The sequence below is a fragment of the Dipteris shenzhenensis genome, chromosome 33, assembly GCF_047967505.1.
Source record: "Dipteris shenzhenensis isolate YYH24624 ecotype China chromosome 33, Dip_SZ_1.0, whole genome shotgun sequence".
Classification (NCBI taxonomy): Eukaryota; Viridiplantae; Streptophyta; class Polypodiopsida; order Gleicheniales; family Dipteridaceae; genus Dipteris; species Dipteris shenzhenensis.
This window is the reverse complement of record NC_141628.1, coordinates 24,812,529-24,836,493: the sequence shown is the minus strand read 5'-3', so window position 1 is coordinate 24,836,493 and position 23,965 is coordinate 24,812,529. Positions and strand designations below refer to the sequence as shown.

Below are 23,965 nucleotides of genomic sequence, written 5' to 3'. Positions count from 1 at the left end.
TTTAATATTGAGAAGAGAAGATTCCGAGGATGAAGCCATTACAATCAGCAAGAAATATAACCCACACTTGGGTGCCTGACTCCCTGCAAACTAAGTGCGCAAAACTAAGTGCGCAGATGCACTTGTAGTTCTGCTCAAAAGTTAATTCCTGCAATTTTCTCCCACTTAACAGTAAATACTGTTTGTTTCCTGCCGGCTGCAGATCCAGAAAAGCAATACTTAATGCATTAATTGATGCTCTGTAGTACAGTACAGCAGTACCTTGATTTGACACAATGTATGTCCCTGCTGTAACAGTGAAAACAGCACTGTTTTATGCACTTTAAACTTGAGTAAAGTGACTGTTTACAGTCCAAAAAATTGACTCCGGACAGTACCCAACTGTACTTTCTAGTACAGCAACAGAAATTGACTGTATAACTGTCCAAAACTGTCAGAATTAGACTTTCTCTTGCCTCTATAACTGTGTTACACAGTTTAGAACTTGAATGAGGCAAAACCCCTTGACTAGAAGCCAATTTTGAAGATTTTAGTGCATACACAGCTTTCCCAAAGCTCCACTGATCACATAAAGCATCCAGGTGTTTCCCCCAACACTGATATGCATAACAATGTCAAAAGCCCCAATTCATATGCATCTGCCACTGTCCCGTAAGTCATAAAATGCATCAAATCCTTGCACAAATCAACTCCAATCAGGAGGATATACGCAAATAAGTGCGTGTAGAAGCCAATGCTTGGCTGTGGCTACAAAAGCCCCTTGATTCCACAATTCAGAAATGAGAATTTCTTTCACATAGGAGGCATAGATCTGCAGATCTACCTCACTGACAACAGAAGGAACCAAAAAAAAAAAAAACGGGTGAAGCGGGCTGCTATATGATCATGAACATCTCCGAGTTCTCCGGCGATGGCGATGGCGAGGACCTGCACCTGTGGCGATGGCCTGCACCTGTGGCGATGGCGAGGACCTACAATACTATGGCGCTGGTGGTGTCGCTGGTGGCCGCTGGCCGCTGGCTGGCGTCGGTGGCTGCTGGTGGCGCCGATGGCGTCACTGGTAGCCTGCTGGCCGCTGGCGTCGGTGGCCTTGGCGTTGGCGACGCCAATAGCCTTGGCGCTGGCGTCGTCGGTGGCCTTGGCCCTGGCGACGAATGGCCTCAAGGGCTACTAGCGTAGCGCTAGCAGCTGAAGGTGCGCTGACGATGGCTGTGCCTAGCGATGGCTCATCGACGAGGCTGGTAGGCGAGGAGAGCAAGAGCAGCTATCGACGAAGCTGGTAGGGGGGCGAGGAGTGCAGGAGCAGCTATCGACGAGGAAGCAGCTATCGAGGCTGGTACGGGCGCTTTCTTGCAGGCTGTCGCTGCTGTCGCCGCTGCCTAGCGATGGCTGTTGGTGCTCCTTGGCTGCTGGTAAGACCCACGTTTGGGCACACCCACGAATAGGCTCTGTTACCAGTTGTGGAAGGGAGAGAGTGAGAGCACACCGACACACACAAGCAGGATAAGACACTAGAAGTGTGGGGATAAAATGTATGTGTGTACCTCCCCTAGCACACAGTGAAGCTTTTTATATGAAAGGATAAGGTTACAACACTAAGTACGGTGTACTTAGTGTACTTAACAAATAAAGTACTAAGTGTACTAACTGTACTTGGGTGGCCATAGAGCCTTTACCCCAACAGTGAAAGAGGATCTTGCTGCTGGGGGTTCAATGGGCTACTGATCCATCTTGGATTGAGTTTAGGAAGGCTTCTAACAAGCTAGAGATTGGGTGCTTAATGTGTTTTTGGATTTCTCAGCTAAGGTGGGATCTGATCAAATGGCCTTCAGCCAAATCTGTCCAAAAAATGGTGCAGTGTTATCAATACATCGCACGATACTGCAGAGAGTTTGGCAACGTCAGCCTCTTAGCATATGTTTTTGGATTAAGCAATGCCTCACTCATGATTTCTTCGCATTCACTGGATCGCCTTTGGAGATAATTCGAGAAAATATTATCTTGTCCTTTCTCTTGCTTCTATAGCACCTTTGCGTAGCAGTAGGCAGGTAGTTTCCGGATCCGCCAGCACTGTTTTTCACAGGTTGCAAAATTATTTATGGACTTGCACTCAGCCTAGACGTCATATCTGTCAGCACTGTTCTTCATAGGTTGCTAAACATTATTTATGGACGTGCACTCAGCCTAGATGTATTTGGAAGGGGTTTTGCCTCTTGATTTCAGTTTTCTTCTATCGCTTTGACTCTTATGTGGGGTGGAGTGTTATAGAAGCCTTAGTAAGGCATGCACTACTTCTGAAGTAGAGTGATTTCACCTTTGGAGATAATCCAAGAAATGATATATTGTCCTTTCTCTTGCTTAAATACACTGTGGCTAGTTTCCAGGTCTGTCAGGGCTGTTCTTCTCAGGACGCTAAGCATTTATGGACTTGCACTCAGCATCTTGGTCTCAGTTTTCTCTTATCAATTTTGACTCTTATGTGGGGTGGAGTGTTATTGGAGCCTTACTATGCCTGCTTTATTTATGGGGTGATTTTCTCCTCTTTGACTTAGAGATATTCAGATCCCATTCAGTGATTTCTCAGTATCCTCAATGAATATATGCTTTTCAACTTGCAGTTGTAGTGAATAAATTGGCAAAGTTGTCACTCAGCCTTCTCAATGATGGCTCCAAGAATTAAAATGTGATTCAGTTTAAGTAGTTGCAATGGCAACTGAAATGCCCTTAGGTTCTCTGTCTCTCCCCCCCCCACAACAACACACACACGCACACGCATGCGCGGGTGCACACACATAAACACATGTACACAGCCTGTACACAGTTTTGATATTTTAATGGCTTGATGGACATTCTAGGTGCTGAAAGAGACTCTTTTACGCCATGGATTTGAGTTTGAATCAGACACAGATACTGAGGTCATTCCAAAGCTGGCCAAATTTGTATATGACAGGTTGTCAGAAGATATGATAAATAATGGAGAAGGTGAGAAAGAGGCGAATTCCTTAAGCTTTATATTCCTGTAACTTATGCTATCTATCAGCAAGTGATTTTTGAACCATTCTGATATGTGTAATGGCCTTGTGATATATAATGCAGGCAAACAAAAAGTGTCGTTTAGCCAAGTAGTGATGGAGGTGATGAGACAGCTGGAAGGAGCATATGCATTGATTTTCAAGAGCCGATACTATGCAAATGAACTAATAGCATGCAAGCGTGGAAGTCCACTTCTCCTGGGTGTGAAGGTTGCTATCTATACTAATATGTGCAAAAGAATTTTGAGTTACAGTGAAATTATGATTGACATGATTTTGAAAAATCAGCTTTGATTTTTAAATTTCTTTTGTGATTGCACCCATGTCTCAGGATGGTGGCTATCATGGTAAGAGACGAGAATCCCTTGTGGAAAATGATTTGCTGCTTGCCAAAGATCATGGGAAACCTAAGGAATTTTTTTTGGCCAGTGATGCTAATGCTTTGATTGAGCACACAAACAGAGTGATGGTAATAGAGGACAATGAGGTCGTTCACATGAAGGTAGAAAATGTTTCCTAACCCCATTATTTCAATTTGGGATGACAAGTACACATATTGTCCATATCTACTTCAGGTTTCAATGCTCCTTCAAAGCAGCAACTTGGTAATGGATCTTAGCTGCCAAGATCATCTCTTATATGTTGTTTTTTTTCCTTATTCATGAATTGGAAATTTGTTATTATGTAACTTATTCATGGTACTAGTGTTGCTCTTGTCGAGTCTCTCTCTCTCTCCCTCTCCTTCTTACCATTTAAAAACCTCCTCTCTCTCTGTAAAGTCTCATCATGGCAAACATATCCAGACTCTCTCCTACCATTAAAAAACCTTCTCTCTCTCTGTAAAGTCTGTGACCAATGGCTTTCAATTGATATACAAGATCTTTCAACCTCAAGGTGAACTGGACATAATTCATGGCAAACATATCCAGACGCTCATTGTTGCAAGCAGACTTGTTGGTTACATGAGAGACTCGTTGTTGTATGTGTGACTTCAATCCTTGATGTGGCTCCCTGGGATGGTTCCTATGATATAAAAACCTACTCTCTCTGCATATAGTCTCATCACGGCCAACATTTCTTCCGCTCATTGTGAGCAAACTTATTGGTTATTTGAGTAACTCTTTTCATTGCGCGTGAGTTTGATCCTTGATCAACATGGGATGAGTCATTTGTGGCTAGCCTATTCTATATCAACCACCCCTAGGCCTCCTTCCTGCTTGGGTTTGATATGAAAATCCCATCTGACCTTGGCTATCTTGCCCCCCCAAAGGAAGGACCTGCAAATTCTTATGAACTTGTCAATTCCTATTCTAGAAGGGGACCAAGAGGTGAGATAGAAAATGACAATTGGGTATATGCAATGATTGAGAACCATTCTCCTCCCAGCTAGACTAGCCTGGAAATCTCTCCATTTCTCAATCTTGTTTTGAAATCTGATAAAAAACCAGTCCCATCTCTGTTTGAGGGAAATGTCAAAGCCCATAGGGATACCCAATAACCTGAACACAGTATCATGCTTGATTCTCTGGCAACCCATTTCCTCCAAGACAACCTACTCATCACCTTTGAGAGTTGCATACCCAGTTTTGAAATGATGGATTCTGGAACCAGAAGCTTTACAAAAAATATCTAAGCATTCCATAGCTTTTAAGAGAGCATGAGAGGTTTCAATGGTATCGGAGCTTAAGGTAGTGATCCTGAAAACTCACTGAGTTCAGCCCAGCCATCTTTCTTCTCATTGACTCAACAGGCCAGTTCGTCATGGTCCCAATCTGCCTCCAAGTCTCAATGAGGTGAGTAACACCTTGACTATCATAACCCAGCACATTCATGCTCATGAACTTAACCTTGTTGATCCCCATGAACCAGGGGCCTCCATCCAAAGGAAGATACCATGCAAACGTTCAAGATTCTGCAAGGGTAGGTCATAAACGGACTTAAGGATTGTGCCCTCCCTCTTCAAGAGGTAGAAAACAACATCATAGCCTGTCTCCTTTGAAGCATATAAAGAAGAAAAGACCATTGGAGTTCAACGAATGCAAAGGAGAATATTGACCTAAAGTACTATGGGCATGCATATGAAATCTTGAGTACTTCTTTATTGGAGACAAAGATGAAGGAAAAGCCAAGCTTCGATTTGTTATGGTGGGCTGCTATGGCTAGTATGGGACAACAAGCTCACACTTGGAAAAAGGCCAAGAAGGAACTCCAAGCTTATTTCTTGCCAAAGGTATTTAAAAGAGATATGATGGTACGATGGGATGTTCTTCAACAATGATGACAATAAAAAGTTTGAGAATGTTACTCACTTTTGGGATACTTTATTTAAAATTTAAGCTTTGAGCAAGAAAGATTTGGCGGAGCAACAAAGAAAGTTCTATGTAGGCTTGAGATACTCTATTCAAAATGAAGTCGATATCATGAGTCTTGTAACTCTGGATAACACAATTGATGTAACATTGAAGATTGGAAAGAAGCAATTCTTCTCTAGCAATTGTGACCCAAAGAAAAGTTTTTTTTAAGGAATTGAAGAAGAATCAAGGAGCATCTAACGGACCACGTCAAAACTATGTTTCTTACCTTGTCTCATCAGCAAAAGCAAAGGTCTTACTCCAAAGGTCTATGCTGTAAATGTGGGGAGAGTTGTCACAATTTCTATAAATGTCTCCAAAAGAACCCATAGCAAACAACAACAAAGAGGCTTCGAGAAGGCACTTGAATCCCACAATGTGGAGATATTCCACAAATACATGATTTATCAACTCATAGTCTATTCAAAACTTGGGGACAGGTAAAAGACCTTTGAACACTTTTCTTGATTTATGATGGTGCAACACACAACTCTATATCTTATGAGTTAGCACAAAGTCTGCGTTTAGTATTGAAGACAAAGATGAAGCACAAGAGAACTACTTTCAAGTATCATTAAGGAAAGCTGTGTTGTCTCATTGGCAAACTCAGGGTCCACATTCAGTGGTATCTTGCTCGCTTCTCTTTTATGATTTTCCCTATCGAAGGTGCAGAAGTCATATTCAAAATGTAGTGGCATAAGCAAGTCAATCCTTGAATTGATCCACAAAGAACATCACGACCATTTAATATAAGGGTTCTAGATTTGAGCATCACAAGTGCAGTTTTAGGAAATACTATTCCTATGTAGTTACCAAAAAAGGGATATGTTCTTTCCTCATTTATATTGCTGGAAAGGAAGTTTCAAAAAGAGGTTTCTATAAATCCACTTATTCAAGAAAGGTAAAACTTTCTTAAAGAATTTTAAAATAGTTTCTCACAAAATTTGCCTAGTTAGCCACCAAAAAGGCCTGAAGGTCTTAAGATTGACTTATTCCCTAGATATTCTCCATCCAATAGACCTTCATATGGAGTTAGTCAAACACCCAGTAGGATGAGATCTTCACTATGGGCAGCTTTCCCCGTCAAATGTAGCTGCAGCCCTCTCATATATTAGCGACTTTAATCATTCAGTTGCTCCTAGTAGGAGAGGTGAGATCCTCAGGGGAGAGATAGGTATCCGCCAACAGTTGGATGCTCTTGAGAGGGAAGAGCAGAAGAGGCCTATAGATGCTTGGGTTCAGGAGCGCCTTGCTGCAGCAAGGGCTCAGCAACAGTCACTATTAGATTAGAGAACAGAGTATGCCTTTCATGCTAGAGAGTCATTTTGGACGTAGACGGGAGGTAGGGTCAACAAGCATTCCTTCTCTACTCTTGGTTCCAGATATAGTAAGGAGAGCGTTTCACAGCTTGTTGACTCAAACAGAGTTTTACAGACACATCCAAATGTCGTCTTGCAAGTAGCCACATATTTCTATGCCTTTCTTCTTAGAGCATATCTTGACACACAAGCCAGAGATGATGCTCGAGCTGTTATTTGGAAGCATTTACATATGTTGGAGACTGAAGATATGATAGTCTCACTTGATGCACCCTTCACCAACATAGAGTTCAAGACTGATGTCTCTGCCCTTCACAAGGGCAAGTGCTCTGGTTCAGATGGGCTTACCCCCTGGGCTTACCCCCTCTCTATTTTTTCATTTTGAGATCAGATTAGGGATCACATTACCTCAGCCTTGCAGGGCGTTTGGGACTCGGGTGAGATGCCAGACTCACTTACGGATGGCCTCATTCGTCTTTGCAAAAATTTAGTGTCTTAGTGGAGACCAATCACTCTGTTGGGTTCTTTGTACAAAATCTTAGCAAAAGCAATCAGCCTACGGTTGCAACTCTTTCCAGATCTTATACATGATACGCAGACGGGCTTTGTGCATGGTAGGAGTATCTTTGATAACATCTTCTCATTCTGGAAGGCTTCTGACTGAGCCATGCATAATGGCCATAGGCTTGTCATTCTACTCCTGGACTTTGAGAAGGCTTATGACAGAGTAGACTAGAGCTTTCTAGAGGGTATTCTCGTAGGGGTGTCAGTGCTCTACAGATCAGCCCATAGCCAGGTTCTTATTACTGGAGTCAGGGGAGACATGTTTCAGATTACCAGATCGGTCCGTCAGGGATGCCCTTTAGTCCCCTTTCTCTTTTTATTTGTGCTCGAAGCTATGAGCTATTACCTTAGAGCTCAAGCTGATATTATAGGGCTGAGGCTTCCGTTGAGGCAGGAGGATGAGCTCTTAGATAGTGAGTTGGCAGATGACACGGCTATTTTTTTGGATGCCACACCACAGACACTCACCTTGTTTAGGACAGCCTTGGATTTGCTTTGTACTGCAGCAGGGGCTCACGTTAATTGGAACAAATCCAATGGCTTTTGGATTAGTGATGAGGACACGCCATACGGGGGGAATGACATAGGATTCACTTGGATTCAGAGGGGTGTTTCCATCAGGTATCTAGGATGCAAGGTTGGGGTGGGCATCTCGCCAGCACAGTAGTTTGCTCCCATGTTAGAGAGCATCAGGAGAAAACTCAATTTTTGGAATTCTGCCAGACTTAACCTTGCATCCAGAGTAGTGGTTGTGAACCAGGTATTATTGGCTATTGCATGGTTTATTTGCTCATGTTGGTGCAGATCTAGAGGTTGTATCTCTCAGCTCATGAGGCCTATCAGGAACTTCCTATGAGTGGGTGATGGCATGGGTGGCTTGGGAAGTCCTCATTCTCCTCATAGGGGGAGGAGTAATTATTGCTCTGCAAGTTTGTAGTGAGAGGATTGATGCCTGGACAGGAGCCTTGGAAAGATTTTTTCTTACGTAGCATTAAGTCTTATACACCATCTCATAGGGGAGATTGGATGGCCAGCTCGAGATGGGCTTTTACTTCAGCCCATCTTAGATCTCCCTCTTCTCCCTCATGGCTACCATTTTGAAAGCTTGGGGTAGCTTCAGAGGCACTCTTCGGAGGGTTTTATCCTCCTCTCACAAAGAAATAGATAGGCAGCCAATCATGTGGAATGACTCTATTTTCGATGAGCATGGCAGATCACTAGGAGTGTCACACTATATGCAATGGTCTAGATGGGAGAGGGGACTTGCTTCCACAGTAGGTGCCTGGATGGCTTTTAGGAAGCTTTCAGAAGATCAAAGACTCTTATTAGTTGGCCACCTCAGAGGGAGTGCGGTCAGGATGCAGCAGATAGAGGCAACCATACCAGCAGAGTGGATAGATATAGATGACGTTCACAGAGTCCTCTTGGTTGGGAGCTTTCGCGGGTACGGGTATTCCTTTACAGTTTATTGCCTTGTGGGGTGCAGATCTTCTTTTGTCCACCTTGGTTTTTTTCCCCCCAAAAAGATTACTTCATTAAATATGAATGAAAACCGCAAGAGCAAGCTCTGATTGCTTGAGTACATCATACCATGCATCAGAAAAAACCCAGCTCCAAAAGAGCTAACAAAAATCCAAGGCGGAGGCTGAAAATGCCACCTCAACCCTGAAGGAGACTCAGAGAAGAAAGGAGATCCTCTCCAAACTCTGAAAAAAGTATCTCACCTGGCTATAGCTGCCCTGCATGCTCGCCTAGATGGCCATTAGTGTGTGTAAAGTATCAATATACTAGCCATAGACTAGAAAGGGTGAACCTAGGAACTCTCCATTGCCTCCGTACACCTGGCCCTCCAAATATGCCAAGCTGCAATGCTAGACAGAATCTCCCATGATGTGTCTACCGAGGCTCCGTGAATAGAAAGCCAAAAGAAGAGAGTGATCTTTCTATTACTGAGGGATTTCCAAAGTCGCCTCCAAAAGTTTTTCCACACCTCTTCAGAAATCTTAAAACTATCCCAATGAGGAGCTCTGGAGGGTCTCCAACCTCTACTTCCAAGCTGAAATCTCCTAGCATTTTTGACTATGTAACGAAAGAAGGGGATGCTCTTCTCTCGGTGCCCTTCATCAATCCATTCCCACTCTCCTGGGTCCCACTGCAAGAACCTAATGGAAGAACCACCATACAACCAGAGTCTTCAAGACCCAAGTGCCAGGAGAACAGGGTCAGGATCCAGATACCACTATGAGTCCGTGTCCCACTCCATGTAATTTGCAATCCTAACACAGGCAACCTCCAAAAGAATATCATATAAAGATCTGAAAGCTGACTGAACATCAAAGACAAGGGTCTCCTCATGTGTACTTAAACATTGGTATCAGAGCTTAAGATAGTGACCTTCAAATGTCTATGGTTCTTTTATAGAGATTAGCCATCTTTCTTCTCATTGAGTGAACCGACCAATTAGTCATGATCCCCAAGCCTGGATGAGTTAAGTAGCATCTTGACCAGTATAGCCCAGCAGTGCTCATGAAGCTAACCATGTTGATTCTATGAACCAGGTGCTTCATCTGAAGGAAGATGTTGTTATGCAAACATTCAAGATTGTGTAAGGGTAAGTCACTTACTGACTTTAAAGGATCCTACCTCACCTTCAAGAGATAGAATATAGCATCATAGCCTGTCGACATCCTTTGGGGCATAAGAAGAAGAGAAAACTAGCAGAGTCAAAGATCAAGCGTGGAGACAATCTGTTCAAGTCCAACAAATATTAAGGAGAAGATCGACTTCAAGTACTATTGGCATGTATACGGAATCTTGAGTACTTCTTTGATGGAGACAAATATGAAGCAAAAGACAAGCTCCAAATTTGTGTGCTTATTTAGGGTGGACTACTATGGCTATTACGGGACAACAAGCTCACACATGGAAAGAGTTCAAGAAGCAACTACAAGATCATTTCTTCCCAAAGGTATTCAAGAGAGATACGATGACACAATGGCATATTCTTCAAAAATGACAAGAAGAAAAAGTTTGTGAGTACGTTTCTTGCTTTTGTCTTAAAATTCAAGCTTTGAGGAAGAAAGATTTGGTGGAGCAACAAAGAAATCTCTAAGGTGCTCCATTCAAAATGAAGTTGACATCATCATTCTTGTAACTCTGGAGGACACCATTGATGTGACATCAAAGATTGAAAAGAAGCAATGCTTCTCCGGCAATGTCATCAGTCCATTGACGTGACATCTAGAAGCGATTCTTCCATCGTAAGTCATGTACCTCTGGAAGACATCATTGGTGTGACATCAAAGATTGAAAAGAAGCAATTCTTGTGTGGCAAGTCTGATCCATAGAAGAAGAGCCTTTTAAAAGAGCATCTAATGGATCACCTCGAAACTATGTTCCGTAAGAAAAGTCTTCAAGTATCTTGTCTCAGCAAAGATATTTGTTCGAAGGTCATTGCTTTAAATGTAGGGAGCATGGTCACAATTTCTATGAATTTCCGCAAAAAGAAGGTGCCATAGCAAACAACAACAAAAAGGCTTCAACGAAGGCACCTACAATCCACAACATGGAGATTGCTTCACAAACAAATGATGATCTATCAACCCATAGTCTACTCAAAACATGGGGACATGTAAAAGATCTTTCAATACTTTTCTTATTTGATGATGGTGCAACACACAACTGTACATCTTATGAGTTAGCACAACTTCTACACACAGCTATTGAAGCCAAAGGTGAAACACAAGAGGAACTTGGTAATTTCAAGTATCATGAAGAAAAGATGTGTCCTTCCATTGGCAAACTCAGTGTTTACATTCAAGGGGATCTTGTTCACTTGTCGTTTATGATTTCTCTGATCCAAGGTGCAGATGTCATACTACTATGGCTTAAGCAAGTCAATTCTTGAACTAATTCTCCAAGAACATCTTGACCATTCAATTTTAGGGTCGAGATTTGAGCATCACCTTTGGAATTTCAGAAAATGCTATTCCTATGATAAGCCATTCATGATTTTCAGCCGTTATTAGAAAAGGAATATGTTCTTTCCTCATTTATATTGCTAAAAGTTTTAGAAGTGGTTTCTATAAATCCACGTACTCTAGAAAGGTTAAACTTTCTTAAAGAATTTTCAATAGTTTCTCACATGATGGCCTAGTGAGCTTCCACCAGAAAGACCTGAAGACCTTAAGATTGACTTAGGGCTTGATGTTTTCCACCCAATAGACCTCCATATCAAGTTAGTCAAACCCAATAAGATGACAGCTTCAAGCAAGTTCAAGAACTTTTGGAGAAAGGTCTAAGCCAAAATAGTAGTTCTCCCTTTTGCTCTCCTATCTTGCTAGTTTTAAAAAAAGATGGATCTTTTAGGATGTGTATGGACTATTGGCCTTGAGTAAAGAGACAATCAAAAACCATTTGCCTATTCCTTAGATAGATGGCATTTTGATCGAGGGAGGATTTACGACTTTTAGCTAATGGACCTTAAGAGTGTCTAGCTAGCATCAAGTTCGAGTGGTACATGAAGATATTCATAAAATCGCATTTTGAGCAACATTTGAGCTTCTTTTATATTAAGTAACATCTTTTAGCCTTACAAATGCCCTGGCTACTTTTAGTAGGCTGATGGAAGGATTAAGTAGATCCTATTGAGAATTCAAGGTTTCTTTGATCACATTATTATTTTCAATAAGAATGAGTAAGAATAGAAAGAGCATTTGAAAATTATGTTCAAAGTCTTATAAAAAAATGGATTTTTGATCAACTATAAGAAGAGTGAATTCTTTGTGGTAGACATCAAATATCTAGGCCATATTATCTCCAAAAAATGGTATCCAAATGGATCTATCCAAGAGACAATCGATTATGGAATGGCCCCATCTAAAGACTCCTCATGAGGTAAGATCATTCCTTGGTCTATGCTCATATTATAGGAGATTTATTAGGCATTTCGCAGAGAGAGCTCCCACTCTACAACACGACCTCACCAAGAAGAAAGTGAAGTTCATATGACTTCGAAAATTGAAAGAGGCTTTTCAAGAGTTGAGACATGCCTTAACCATAGTTCCCGCTCTCATCATTCCTGATTTATGAAAACCCATCTTGGTAGCCGCCGACGCTAGCAGCGATTGCATTGGAGCTACTCTAACTCAAGACAGTCATGCAATAGCTTTTTTTTTTTATTTCCCCAAAAAAGAGACTTCTATTAAGTAAGAAAGAAACCCGCTAGAGCAAGCTCTGTGCAGAAATACACCATGCTAAGCATGTAATAAAAACACCTCAGAGGAATGAGGTAGAAAGAAACCAAGGCTGAGGCTGAAAATGCCATCTCAACCCTGTAGAAGTCTCAGCAAAGAAGGGAGAGTCTCTCTAATCTCTGAGAAAAGTAACTCTCCTGGAGGAGGCTGCTCGAGATGATCCTTGCATGGTCGCCCAAATGGCCATCAGAGTGTGTATCGTATCTGTCCAAGTACTGGCCAAGATCTGAGAAGGGTGAACCTGAGAACCCTCCAAAGCCTCAGTGCACCTGGCTCTACAAATGTCAATGCTAGCTAGGATCTCCCATGGAGAGTCGACTGAGGAGTGAGCAGCCCTGAAAAGAGTGGCCGGAACATCCTCTAGAGAGCACGACTCCACAAGGTGTGGTTGGATGTGAAGAGCCCAAGAGGAGTCAAGTCTCTCAAAAAATACCTAGGGCCCTGAAAGAGTAAGCCAAGCCACTGATCCCCAGGTCCTTTTTTTTTTTTTGGCCGAAAAAACAATGCTAATTATATTACTTCGAGAACAAGATACAAGAGGTCAGCTTATAGCTGACGGGCTGCGTTCACAAATCGGACACAGCCCTAAAAGGTAGCAGAATAAAGCATACTCTCACGGAGGGATAAGACGAGTGTGAATGAACAGCCAACGGGGTGGTGAGTAGTGCCACCGAAGGCCCTGCGTAGTCTGCTCGAAGAAGAGGCCCTGTGTGTCCCAAGCCCGGAGGAAGCGTCTCCGCTTCTCCTGACCGGCCCGGGAGTCTCCCTGAATCTGGTCCCACTGGCCTCTGAGGGTATCAATAATCTCACTCCAAATCTCCGCCATGATCTGGGCAGTCGATAAGGAGGTGCCACCGAGGATCTGCGCGCAGCACGAGGTCCAGATGTGCCACCCTGTAATGCTGCTAATAATCTCCCAGACTGGCTGCCTCTCCCGAACTCCTGTATCAGCCTCTGCTAGGTGCTGCGGGATACCCTCGAGCGGCCCCCACGTCCCCTGTGTGATAAGGAAAGTGGGGTCCTGCTGGTATGCCTCGAATAAGTGATGAAGACCAGGTGCGGTGCTGCACCAACAGAACGCGCCCCAAGTGATCAATCCTAGCTCTGGTGCTGCGCGAGTAAGAATCCCGAAAGTCCACCTCCACACTTTCTAAGCGCGAGTGCAGCTCCACAGGTAGTGTTTTGGTGACTCCTCATCCGCATGGCAAATCTGGCAGCATCCGTCCTGGCCTATCTGCCTCAACCAGCTCCCCACTGGAAGACCTTTGTGGGCAAGAAGCCACAGGAAGTATGAAATCTTCCGCGGCCGCCAGCTCTCCCACAAGGCCTTCCAGAATGCCTGCAAAAAGAACCTGGAAATACCCTGTGTGTACCAGCTGGGTCGTTGGGTGGGGGGGCGGCTCTGCATCCTCCCAAGAACTCGCCTGCCCAGAGTCGTGCTGTAGGCGAAGAAGGAAGTCGGCCCCTGTCCTGTCACAACCTTTGGCCACCACCACTCTCCTGGGTCCCAATCAAGCTCTGACAGGGCCCGCCCCTCCCAGAGCCAAAGACGCCAAAGCTGCATTTGGTCCTGCTCGATGCTAGGGTCGGTACGCCAGACCTTCCCCAAAAGGCCTACGACCCGAACCCTCTGCCATGGGAGTAGGGGGTCGATGAGCGCATCCTCTCTCCTGAGTCGTCCATCCCCAGAAACCGCGAAGAAGGAGGTAGAGGAGTCATCCATACGTCCTGCGATCACCAGTGGGATGCCACGGGGGGTGAACTGTCCCAGCCAGCGGGTGTCACCAGGCATGAGGATCTGAGGCTCAGGTGGAACCAACCAAACAGCTGGGATCGCACCGTCGATCTCCGTGCGTCTCGCCTGGGCTCCACGTGCACCTCCAGCTGCGACTGCAAGATCAGCCAACTCCAGATGTCTGTACGTATCCCTCCAAACTCGAAGGGACCGGGCTGGCCCCCTCATCCAGCCGTCCCACCTGATATGTGATCTCTCCCCCAACTGAAGGCCCTCGGCATCTCTGACCTGACCGTTCCAGATAAGCGGCTGGCGATCGATCTCCTCCTGACAGCTGGGAGGGGACTGAATGAGACTGAGGCGGAGCCGCCTCCAAACCATGAGGAGGCTACGAACGAGTGGGGAACGGGGCTGAGTGAGCGGGGCGGAAGTGAAGATCCACATGAGGGACGGTAGCCACTCTCCACCTCGGCGCTCCACCTCGGCGCGGGACACAAGAACCGACTCCCTGCTGAAGTAACATCTTCCACGTCTGCCCCCCCGGGGTCAAACCGCGGATGACAAGCTTGCCTAACAAGGCCTGACTCTGAAGCTCTGGATCGATGACCCCCAGGCCACCCTCAGCCTGCGGAAGAATGACTGTCTGCCAAGCAACCCTGGCTCTGGTATCTCTAAGACCATCCTCCCCGGACCAAAGGAAGTTCCGAACCAACCTCCTGAGCTGTGCCACGCTGGATCTCGAGAAGCACCAGCAGGAAGCCACATACCAAGCCGTGGCTAGGAGGACCTGGTTAACTACCAGGGCACGACCTGCAAGAGAGAGCTTAGCAGTGCTCCAGAAAGCCAGCTTCCGTCGGATGGAGTCTAGCACCGGGAGAAACTGCTGAGCTGGCGTGATGTCTAGGCCAACCTGAAAGCCAAGGTATCTAGCTGTCTGTCCCCGTGGAATCCATCTGAAACCCAGAAATCGCCCCCACTGAGAACACGCCCCAGGGTCTGTGAGAAAACCAACTGATTTGTTCCAGTTGATTTTCGCACCAGCGGCCGAGCAGAAGACCTCCAGGGCCATCCGCACCCTCTCTAGCATCCTCTCATCGTCCTGGACATAAAGGGCTGTATCATCTGCGTACTCCGAGTCCAAAAGCTCCGTGTCCTCCCGGAAGGCGAACACCCCTGATCCCTGTGGACCTCGCCCGAAGGTAGTAGGTCATGGCCTCGGCGAAGAAGAGAAACAGGTAAGGAGCAAGGGGGCAGCCCTGACGCACTGATCTCTCCAAGCTAAAGCGCTCACCCATCCTGCCTCCAATGATGACCCTGCTAGACACTGTCCTGTACAAAGCTGAGATACCCTGAATCCAACCTGCCGGGAAACCTAGCCGCTCCAGAGTCCCCTCCAAAAAGGACCAGTCCACGCGATCGTAGGCCTTCTCGAAGTCGAGAAGTAGAATGGCAAGGTGTGATCCGCTGTGCTGAGCCCACTCCGCCGCCTCTAAGAAGGTGAAGACATTATCCAGGATACTGCGATCCTGGACAAAGCCTGTCTGAGTGTCATGGATGAGGTCTGGGAGTAGAGGTCGAACTCTGGCACTGATCATATTGGCGAGGATTTTGTAGACAGTGGTAAGGAGAGTGATCGGACGCCACTGGCGGATCTCCTGTCTATCTCCTCCCTTCGGGATGAGGCAAATCAGTCCCGAGGAAAGGCTCTCTGGCATCTGACCGCTGCTGAAAATCCCCTGCAGAGCTGCAAGGAGGGGCTGATGGATCTGGTCCCAGAAGGAGGTGAAGAATGCCCGGGATAGCCCATCCTCACCTGGGCATTTCTGTCCGTCGATGGCCATCAAGGCCTCCAACATCTCATCCATGGTGAACGGTGCCAACAATGTCGCCTGCATGCTAGGCTGTGCCTCCACACCTCCTCACGGGCACGACTAGCACGAGGGGCAAGCGGCTCCTGCTGGAAGAGGGTCCTGTAGAAGTCAGTGGCCAACCCCAGGACCTCCCCCGGATCCGTAACGATGTGACCATCCGCTGTCCTGAGACTCCGAAGCTGATCACCTGCAGCTCTCTGGCCATGCGTCCTGAAGAACTCCCTGCACATCCGGTCACCCTTCCGGGCCCAGAAGGAGAGACAGGTGTGATAGGAAAACTCTGAGCGACGCTAGAGTGTCTCCTCCAGAAGGGCTCTGGCTCGAAGGGCCTGGATCCGAAGCTCCTCCGAGCCCGGGGAAGCCTGCTGGAGTCGCTGAATGGAGGCGAGGTCCCTCCGAAGAGCTCTCTCTCTGCCCCACCAATCCTGTCGAGCCTGTAGGGCTGCGAGCTGGCAGATCTGGCTGGACTCCTGCAAAGCCTGCGCAACTGAGTCAACCAGATCCACGCACTCGCCCCAGTCTCTGTCCCAAAGACTACAAATACTGCTGCGCACGTCCACCCTCGAGAAAATGGAGTCGGGAATCCTGCATGACCGGGGGGGAAGGGTCTGGGCTGCCGAATCTAATGATAGGAGCACAGGCGCATGGTCGGAAAGTGTCGTCCCTGGAACTATACCCGCCTGACCGCCTCTGCTGATGGCCCAATCACTGACATAAAATCTATCAAGCCTCTCCAGGAGTCTGCCTCCTTCCCTGCGGAAGCCCCATGAGAAGTCCAGGCTCTCGTGCCAACGCCGGAAGGACGGGTCTCTCCAACTGTCCCTCCCTCCTGTCGCGAAGATGAAAGAGTCCCAAGCTGACTGCTCTGCCTGAGCCATACCTGTGAACTCCGGACCTCTGCCCTGCTGGTCCTCCAAGGTCTCCAGATTGTTGAAGTCACCTCCAACAATCCAGGAATCCATGTCTGGAAGAATCCCTGTAAGTGTCCTCCAGAAGGTGGCTCTGCATCGGAGGTCTGTGGGAGCATAAATGTTGAGGATTCCTATTTTGGATCCCTCCAAATCCAGGCCTACCCAAAGGGCCCGGCCTGGGATCAACGTGCCATGACCGAAAACTCCCTGGGCTAACTGCTCGCACACGGAGGTACAGACACCCCCACTCCTCCCCTGTGCGCCGATCGAGGGCTCCCAATAAGTGTAGGAACATCCAGGGAGAACCTTCCCGCAGCTACGGGAATGAGCCGCAGAAAGCTTGTGCTCCTGGAGCAGAAGTACATCCAAACGACCAATCACTGCAGGCTGAAGTTCCTGTCGCAAAATGAGCTTCCTGGGACCACGGGTGCCAGAAGAGTGAAACCCGTTCACATTCCAGGATACGAGGTGTAGGCTCATGGAGAGGGATGGGAGGCTGCGAACAACTGTCTGCTCGCGGTCGAAGTCGATGAAGAAGCAGACATATCGGAATGGAGGCGCTGCCGCTTATGAGAAGGTTTGGAGGGGGAGACGGGGTCGTCCTGCCCGTTCTTCAACACCTTCAGCAAAGGCGAGAGGCCTTTGGTGCCATGAGCAAATGCTTTCTCGAGCCAGCTCGAGATCTCTGAAGTGGTCATCCCATAGAAGGTTCGGAGTTTCTGATGGGACCAAGCTCTGACATCCTGGGGGAGGGGCCATGACAGGGGAGGTCTGAGGATCACAATCAGTCGGAAGCGTTTGGCGGCGCAACGCCACCGCAGGCGCACATCGCCCTCGGACCACTGAGTCTCGAGAAGCTGCCCACCGGACGGGCCTATCCAGGAGCAAACCTGGGCGTGTGTCTGCTCTCTGAGAGCCTCCCAAACCGAGTCGTCTGTCCAGGTCTCGGTGCCATCGCTGAGGAACGTGAAAGCAAGCTAGGGCCGTCCCTAGGGGCCAAGGCGGCAATTTTCCCATCCGCCCCTTTGCGGAGCAGGAAGATACTGATGTCGAGACAAGCCGGGAAGGTCCCAAGGTCGGCCACATCCAAGTAGTCCCAGGGGCCAGATCTGTAAAAGTCTCGAGGAAGCTCTCTCTCCTGAAGCTGAGACCCATCAGAGTCTGCCACTGAGGGGCTAGCGGATAGGGAAGCCTGCTCCAGTGGTGGTGTAGACTCCGGGTGTCCTGCCAGCGGGGGGGGAGGGGGAGGAGGCTGAGGGGTAGGCGACTCGGACTCCACGGAGGCGACTAGCGGAGGAGGTGGAGGAGGAGGAGCGGGGGCTGCCCTCGGCTGGGAAGCCGACGGTGCAGCTAGCTCTGTAGGAGAGTCGAGGGGGACCGGGGGGGGGGGGGGATGGGGATGCATCTAGAACTGGGGCTGAGAGGGAGGAGGAGGAGACTGAGGAAGAAGAGGCGTGGGCTGAAGCTGCGGGTCGGGCGAAGGGGGGGGAAACTGGGGAAGGGGCTGGGACTGAGTGGAAAGGGGCGGGGGAGCGGGAGAGAGGGGGATCTGAGGCTGTGAAGGGCGGGCTGCCGTCGAAGAAGAAGCTCTCCCAGGTCCCTGGGGCGGCTGCCTGTCAGGTCTCTGGGGTGCTGCTGCAAGAAGGGTAACCTCTGCCTCCTTGCCTTTATCCGAAATCTTCTTGTTCTTTCCTCTTTTCCTTCTAACCTCGGTCCAACCGCCCACTAACTCTGGACCGGACTCCGGCTGCCTCGGCTCCTCCTGACGTGGCTGTCCAGGGGGGGGGCGGGGGCGGAGGGGGCGGGGGCGGGGGCGGGGTCGAGACGAGCTGGCGAAACGTGGACAAACAGCCGCCAAGTGCCCAAAGCCGTGGCACCTCAGGCACTGACCTGGCTGTCCGGTGACTATCATGCTCTGGGTGATGCTGCCGGCATCTGTCACGATCTCGATCACTGCAGGGAGAGTCGCAGGATCTGCCACAGCCACACGGACTCGGGGGGCTCCTGCCGTAGTCACCGCGTCGGCGAAAGTGTCGTGCATAACCCAGCCAAAGTGGGAGCCCAAGTCCCTGACAATCGGCCGCAGCTCAGCAGCAAGACCTGGAAAAACTAGTGTCACTGGGTGGCGAGGTATACGGAACCGAACATCAAAATCCGCTGCGCTGAATCCACGGTACCACGGGACTATCATGATAATCTTTCCATCCACCGATGTGGGGGAACCGGCAATCAGGTTGCTCGCGGCTTCCTCATTGGAGAGTTTGAGCCAGAAGATGCCCCTTCCCATAAGGGCCACCTCCTCAATATGGCCATCCTCTAGCAGGAGAGTGGACTGGAGCCAGTCCCTGATGGCTGATCTGGAGGGAGAGTGTCCAATGACTCTACCGTAAACAAAGGTACGGGCAAAGTCAATGGCAACCTCCTGAACACGAGATGATTGTTGCTCTGTCAGGATAACGCGGTAGGCATCTGGAGAGGGAGGGTCTGACTGGGCCTCCGGATCCGGGCAGGGAGCCGCCATACCGCCAAGACTAACTGCAAGCTTCCGATGAGGAAAAGGCTGCCACCCAAAAAAGGGGGTCGAAGCGGGAGGGTGGAGCCTGGGTGTGGAGAGGACGGTTGCGGAGGCGGAAGGTGGAGAGAATGGAGGGCGGAGGACGGAGGGGCGAAACGGAAGGCTGGGAGGCGGGGGTGACGCAGGGGGAGTGGGGGCGGAGAGTTGGTGAAGTGAAGAGGCGGCGGGAGCGGGGCGGGGCGGGGCGGAAGGGAGGGGGTGGCAGGGTGGAGGAGTGGAGCGGACGGGCGGGCGAGGCAGAGTGAGGGGGCGGGGGGTTCGGGGGCGGGGTGAAGGGTGCGGGGTGCACAAAAAAAAAAAAAAAAAACGGGGGGCGCGGAAGGGCGGGGGGGGGGCGGGGTTGGTGTGGCGAGGGGCGGAGAGGTGAAGCGGGGGGCGGGGAGAGCGGAATGGAGGCGGGGGGGGCGGGTGAAGCGAGGGGGGTCGGGCGGGTGAGGCTGAGCGGCGAGAGGGGGGGTGAGGTGAAGCGAGGGGGGGGGGTTGCATGAGTCGAGGTGAGGCGGAAGGGGGCGGGATGGAAGGGAGCGGAGAGGCGAGGGGCGGCTGAGACGAGGGAGGGGGGGGAGAGTGGAGGCGAGGGGCGGCGATGGAGAGGCGAGGTGGAGGGGAGCGGAGGGACGAGGTGGAGGGGAGCGGAGAGGCGAGAGAGCGGCGAGGTGGGTGAGGGCGGAGGCGAGGGGCGCAGCGAGGTGGGCGGCGGGTGAGGGAGAGGGAGGGCGGGGGGCGAGGGCGGAGGGGCAGGGGGTGGGGGTGGTTGAGGCGAGGGGAGGAGCTAGGGGGGGGAGGTAGAGCTAGCGGTGGGGGGGAGGGGAAGCTCGCAGGAGCGGTAAGGATGCCTTAGTCTACCATGATCCCCAGGTCATATAGAAAGGTAGGCGAACAAAAGTGCTGAAAAGTCTTGCAATCCCCTTCCATATGATTCTTGCCTATCTGCAATCCCATAGGCAATGCCGTATTGTCTCCAAAGCAGAAAGGCAGCAAGGGCAAGAAGGGTCAGCTCCGAACTTGGACCTCCATTGGTTCACTGCTATCCCACCATGAATAAAAAGCCAAAAGAAGAGAGTGATTTTTTTATTCCGGTGGGATTTCCAGAGCCTCTGCGAAAAAATTCTCTGCAAGTCAGCAGAAATCTGAAAGTTCTCCCAATGAGGAGCTCTGGTAGGCTTCCAACCCCTAGAGCTGAGCTGGAATTTCCTAGCATTACTGACCGTGTAACGAAAGAAGGGGATGCCCTTCTCTCGGTGCCCTTCATCTATCCATTCCCATTCCCCAGGGTCCCACTGCAAAAACTTAATTGGGACACCTCCATAGAGCCACAGCCTCCATGAGCCAAGGCCGAGGAGAAGCGGGTCAGCATCCAAGTACCATTGTGAAAGAGAGCCATGCTCCATGAAGCCCACTATCCTGACTGGCTGAAATGGTACCTCCAACAAGATATCGTCTATGGATCTGGATAGCCTGCCCTCGGAAGAAACATCAAATACTAAGGCATCCTCATGTGGGTCAAGAAAAGCAATCACCTGTAAAGGAACTCCCAATCTGGAAAATGCCCCCATCCAAGTGGAGCAAGTAATAGGCATGTCATCTATGTCCACCCAATCCAAGGACTCTCCCTGCACTCCCTCTGAGATTAAGAACCATCTGGGCCTATTGGTCTGCAGGAAGCTTCCTGAAGGCTTTCCATGCTCCCACTGTAGATGCAGGGCCCCTCTCCCATCTTGGCCACTGCATGTAAGGAGAAGCTCCAAGTGGTCTGCCAAGCTCATCCAAAATCCTATCATTCCACATGATAGGCTACCTTTCAATCTCTTCACGGGTGGATGGGGGAATCCTGCGAAGAGTACTCGTGAAGCTGGCCCATGCTTTCAGGATAGCAACCATAAGAGGGGAAGAGGGAGACTTGAGGTGGGCTATGGTGAAAACGCATCTAGTATTGTGTGTCCAATCCTTTTCTGAAGTGGGCGTGCGAGACCATATGCATCTAATAAAAAAATCCTTCCAAGGCTCTTGTCCTGGCATAAGCCCTCTCACAATGAACTTGCAGAGTAAAGCTCTGCACTGTAGATTTGGGTTGATGATATTCAAACCCCCTTCTCTTGTAGAAAGAATCAAGGTCTCCCAAGCCACCCTAGCTGTAACATCAGTTGTGCCATCTAGAGCACTCCATGAAAAGTTTCGTACAGGCCTCTTAAGCTGAGTGATGCAATCCCTAGAGTGGCACCAACAAGAGCATACAAACCATGATGTGGCTAGAAGAACCTGGTTAAGCACCACCACCCTGGAGGCCAAGTCAAGTTTGGCTGAGCTCTAGAAAAGGAGCTTTCTTCTTATGTTTTCCAACACCGGAGCAAACTGTTGTGAGGGAGAGATCCCCACCCCAACCTGGCAGCCCAAATATCTGACGGAGAAGCCCCTCTGTACCCAAGTGAAGCCAATATCATTACCCCAATCCGAGGTGTCATCCTTGCAAATCCAAAAACCACTTGATTTATGCCAATTAATGTGTGCACCTGCAGCCGTGCAAAATAAATCCAAGGCTGTCCGGAAGGAAGTGAGTGTCCTGGGGGAGGCATCCAAAAAAACAGCCGTGTCATCTGCCAACTCACTATCCAGGAGCTCTTCTTCCCGGCGGATAGGAAGCCTCAGCCCATAAATATCAGCTTGAGATCTAATGTAGATACTCAAGCTTCCGCCACAAACAGAAAAAGAAACGGGGCAAGAGGACATCCCTGGCGGGACGGATCTGGAAATCTGAAACCTGTCCCCTCTTACCCCCCCAATGAGCAACTGGCTATGGGCTGATCTGTAGAGAGAGAATACTCCTCTAATCCATGCATCTGAAAAACCAAAGCGAGATAGAGTACCCTCTAAGTAATCCCAGTCTACTCTGTCGTAAGTTTCTCAAAGTCCAAGAGTAGAATGGCCTTCGCCAGAATCTTGTAAAAAGTGCCCAAAAGAGTGATGGGTCTCCATTGAGACACAAGATTCCTATTACCTCCCTTTGGGATGAGATGAATGAGACCATCTATGAGTGAGTCCGGCATCTCACCAGAGTCCCACACGCCCTGCAGGGCTGATGTAATGTGATTACCAATCTGCTCCCAAAAAGTAATAAAAAAGGAGGGGGTAAGTCCATCTGAACCTGGGCACTTGCCCTTGTGAAGGGCAAGTAATGCAGTCTTGAATTCTGCATTGGTGAAAGGTGCATCCAGAGAAACATACATCTCATCCTTCACCAATACAGGGATACACTGCCAAATAACCTCTCTGGCATCATCAATGGCCTGTGTGCCTAGATCTGCAGTAAGAAGGGATGCAAAAAAATCTGAAGCTACACGCATGACAGCATTAGGATTTGACTGTAACACCCCGTCTGAGTCAACAAGCTGCGAAACACTATCTCTACTATGTCTGGGCCCATGAGTAGAGAAAAAGTGTTTGTTGACCCTGCCACCCATCTGAATCCAAAAGGATTCCCGTGCATGAAAGGCATACTCTGCTCTCTGATCCAACAATGTCTGCAAGTGAGCCCTTGCTGTTGCAGGGCGCTCCTGAATCCAAGCATCTGTGGGCCTCTTCTGCTCTTCCCTCTGAAGGGACGCTAACTGCTGGCGTATACCAATCTCACATCTGAGAATCTCACGTCTCGTAGAATTAGTGACTGAATGATAATAGTCACTAATTCCGGATAAGGCTGCAGCTACTTGAGATGGATGGACAGCTCCACCCTGTATGTGAGAAACCCAAATCTGTAAAATATCCTCTGTGAGGCTCTCCTTTGCATAAAAAGCATTCGGAATCCTGACACTGGCAAAGCGTCCTCTCCGATGAGGCTCAAGAATCTGCAACACCACTGAAAAATGATCTGAGGTGGAAACCCCAGTAGAAATGCATACAGATCCTCCTCTATCAAGTGCCCAATTGTCTACATAAAATCTATCAATCCGTGCATGAATGGGCATGTGTATTCTCCTGTTCGACAAAGAGTACAGGAGTGACTGTGGCATAATATGAAAGGCATCATCCAACCAAGTGTCTCTGCCACTGAACTGAAAGAGAAAGGCATCCCAGGCTGCCCTCTCCAAAGAATGAATTCCACCCTGTCTGCATCCCTTTTTGTCTAAAGGCAACTCAACCATGTTGAAGTCGCCACCAATGATCCAAGAATTTGCAATGGGGGCCCAAGAGAGTAACTCCTTCCAAAAGGAGATCCGCTCCCCTCTGTTGTTGGGAGCATAAAGATTGAGAAGACCAATCTTACGCCCTCCAATCAAAATAATGATCCATTGAGCTCTAGAAGGGGAGATAATACCATGACCAGCAACCAAGGGGAGAATAGAAAGAGAGACCGA

At 48.7% G+C, this 23,965-nt stretch overlaps 1 protein-coding gene across 1 annotated transcript in view; it reads left to right on the top strand.

Moving 5' to 3' along the window:
• The window catches only part of LOC147879868 (glutamine--fructose-6-phosphate aminotransferase [isomerizing] 1-like), a 60,839-nt gene that overhangs the window by 24,818 nt on the left and 12,056 nt on the right, over positions 1-23,965 (top strand). The window contains exons 3-5 of the mRNA XM_087371818.1: positions 2,856-2,982; positions 3,097-3,242; positions 3,364-3,534. Of these exons, the coding sequence (XP_087227944.1) occupies positions 2,856-2,982; positions 3,097-3,242; positions 3,364-3,534 (444 nt within the window). The remainder of the gene's footprint in view (positions 1-2,855; positions 2,983-3,096; positions 3,243-3,363; positions 3,535-23,965) is intronic.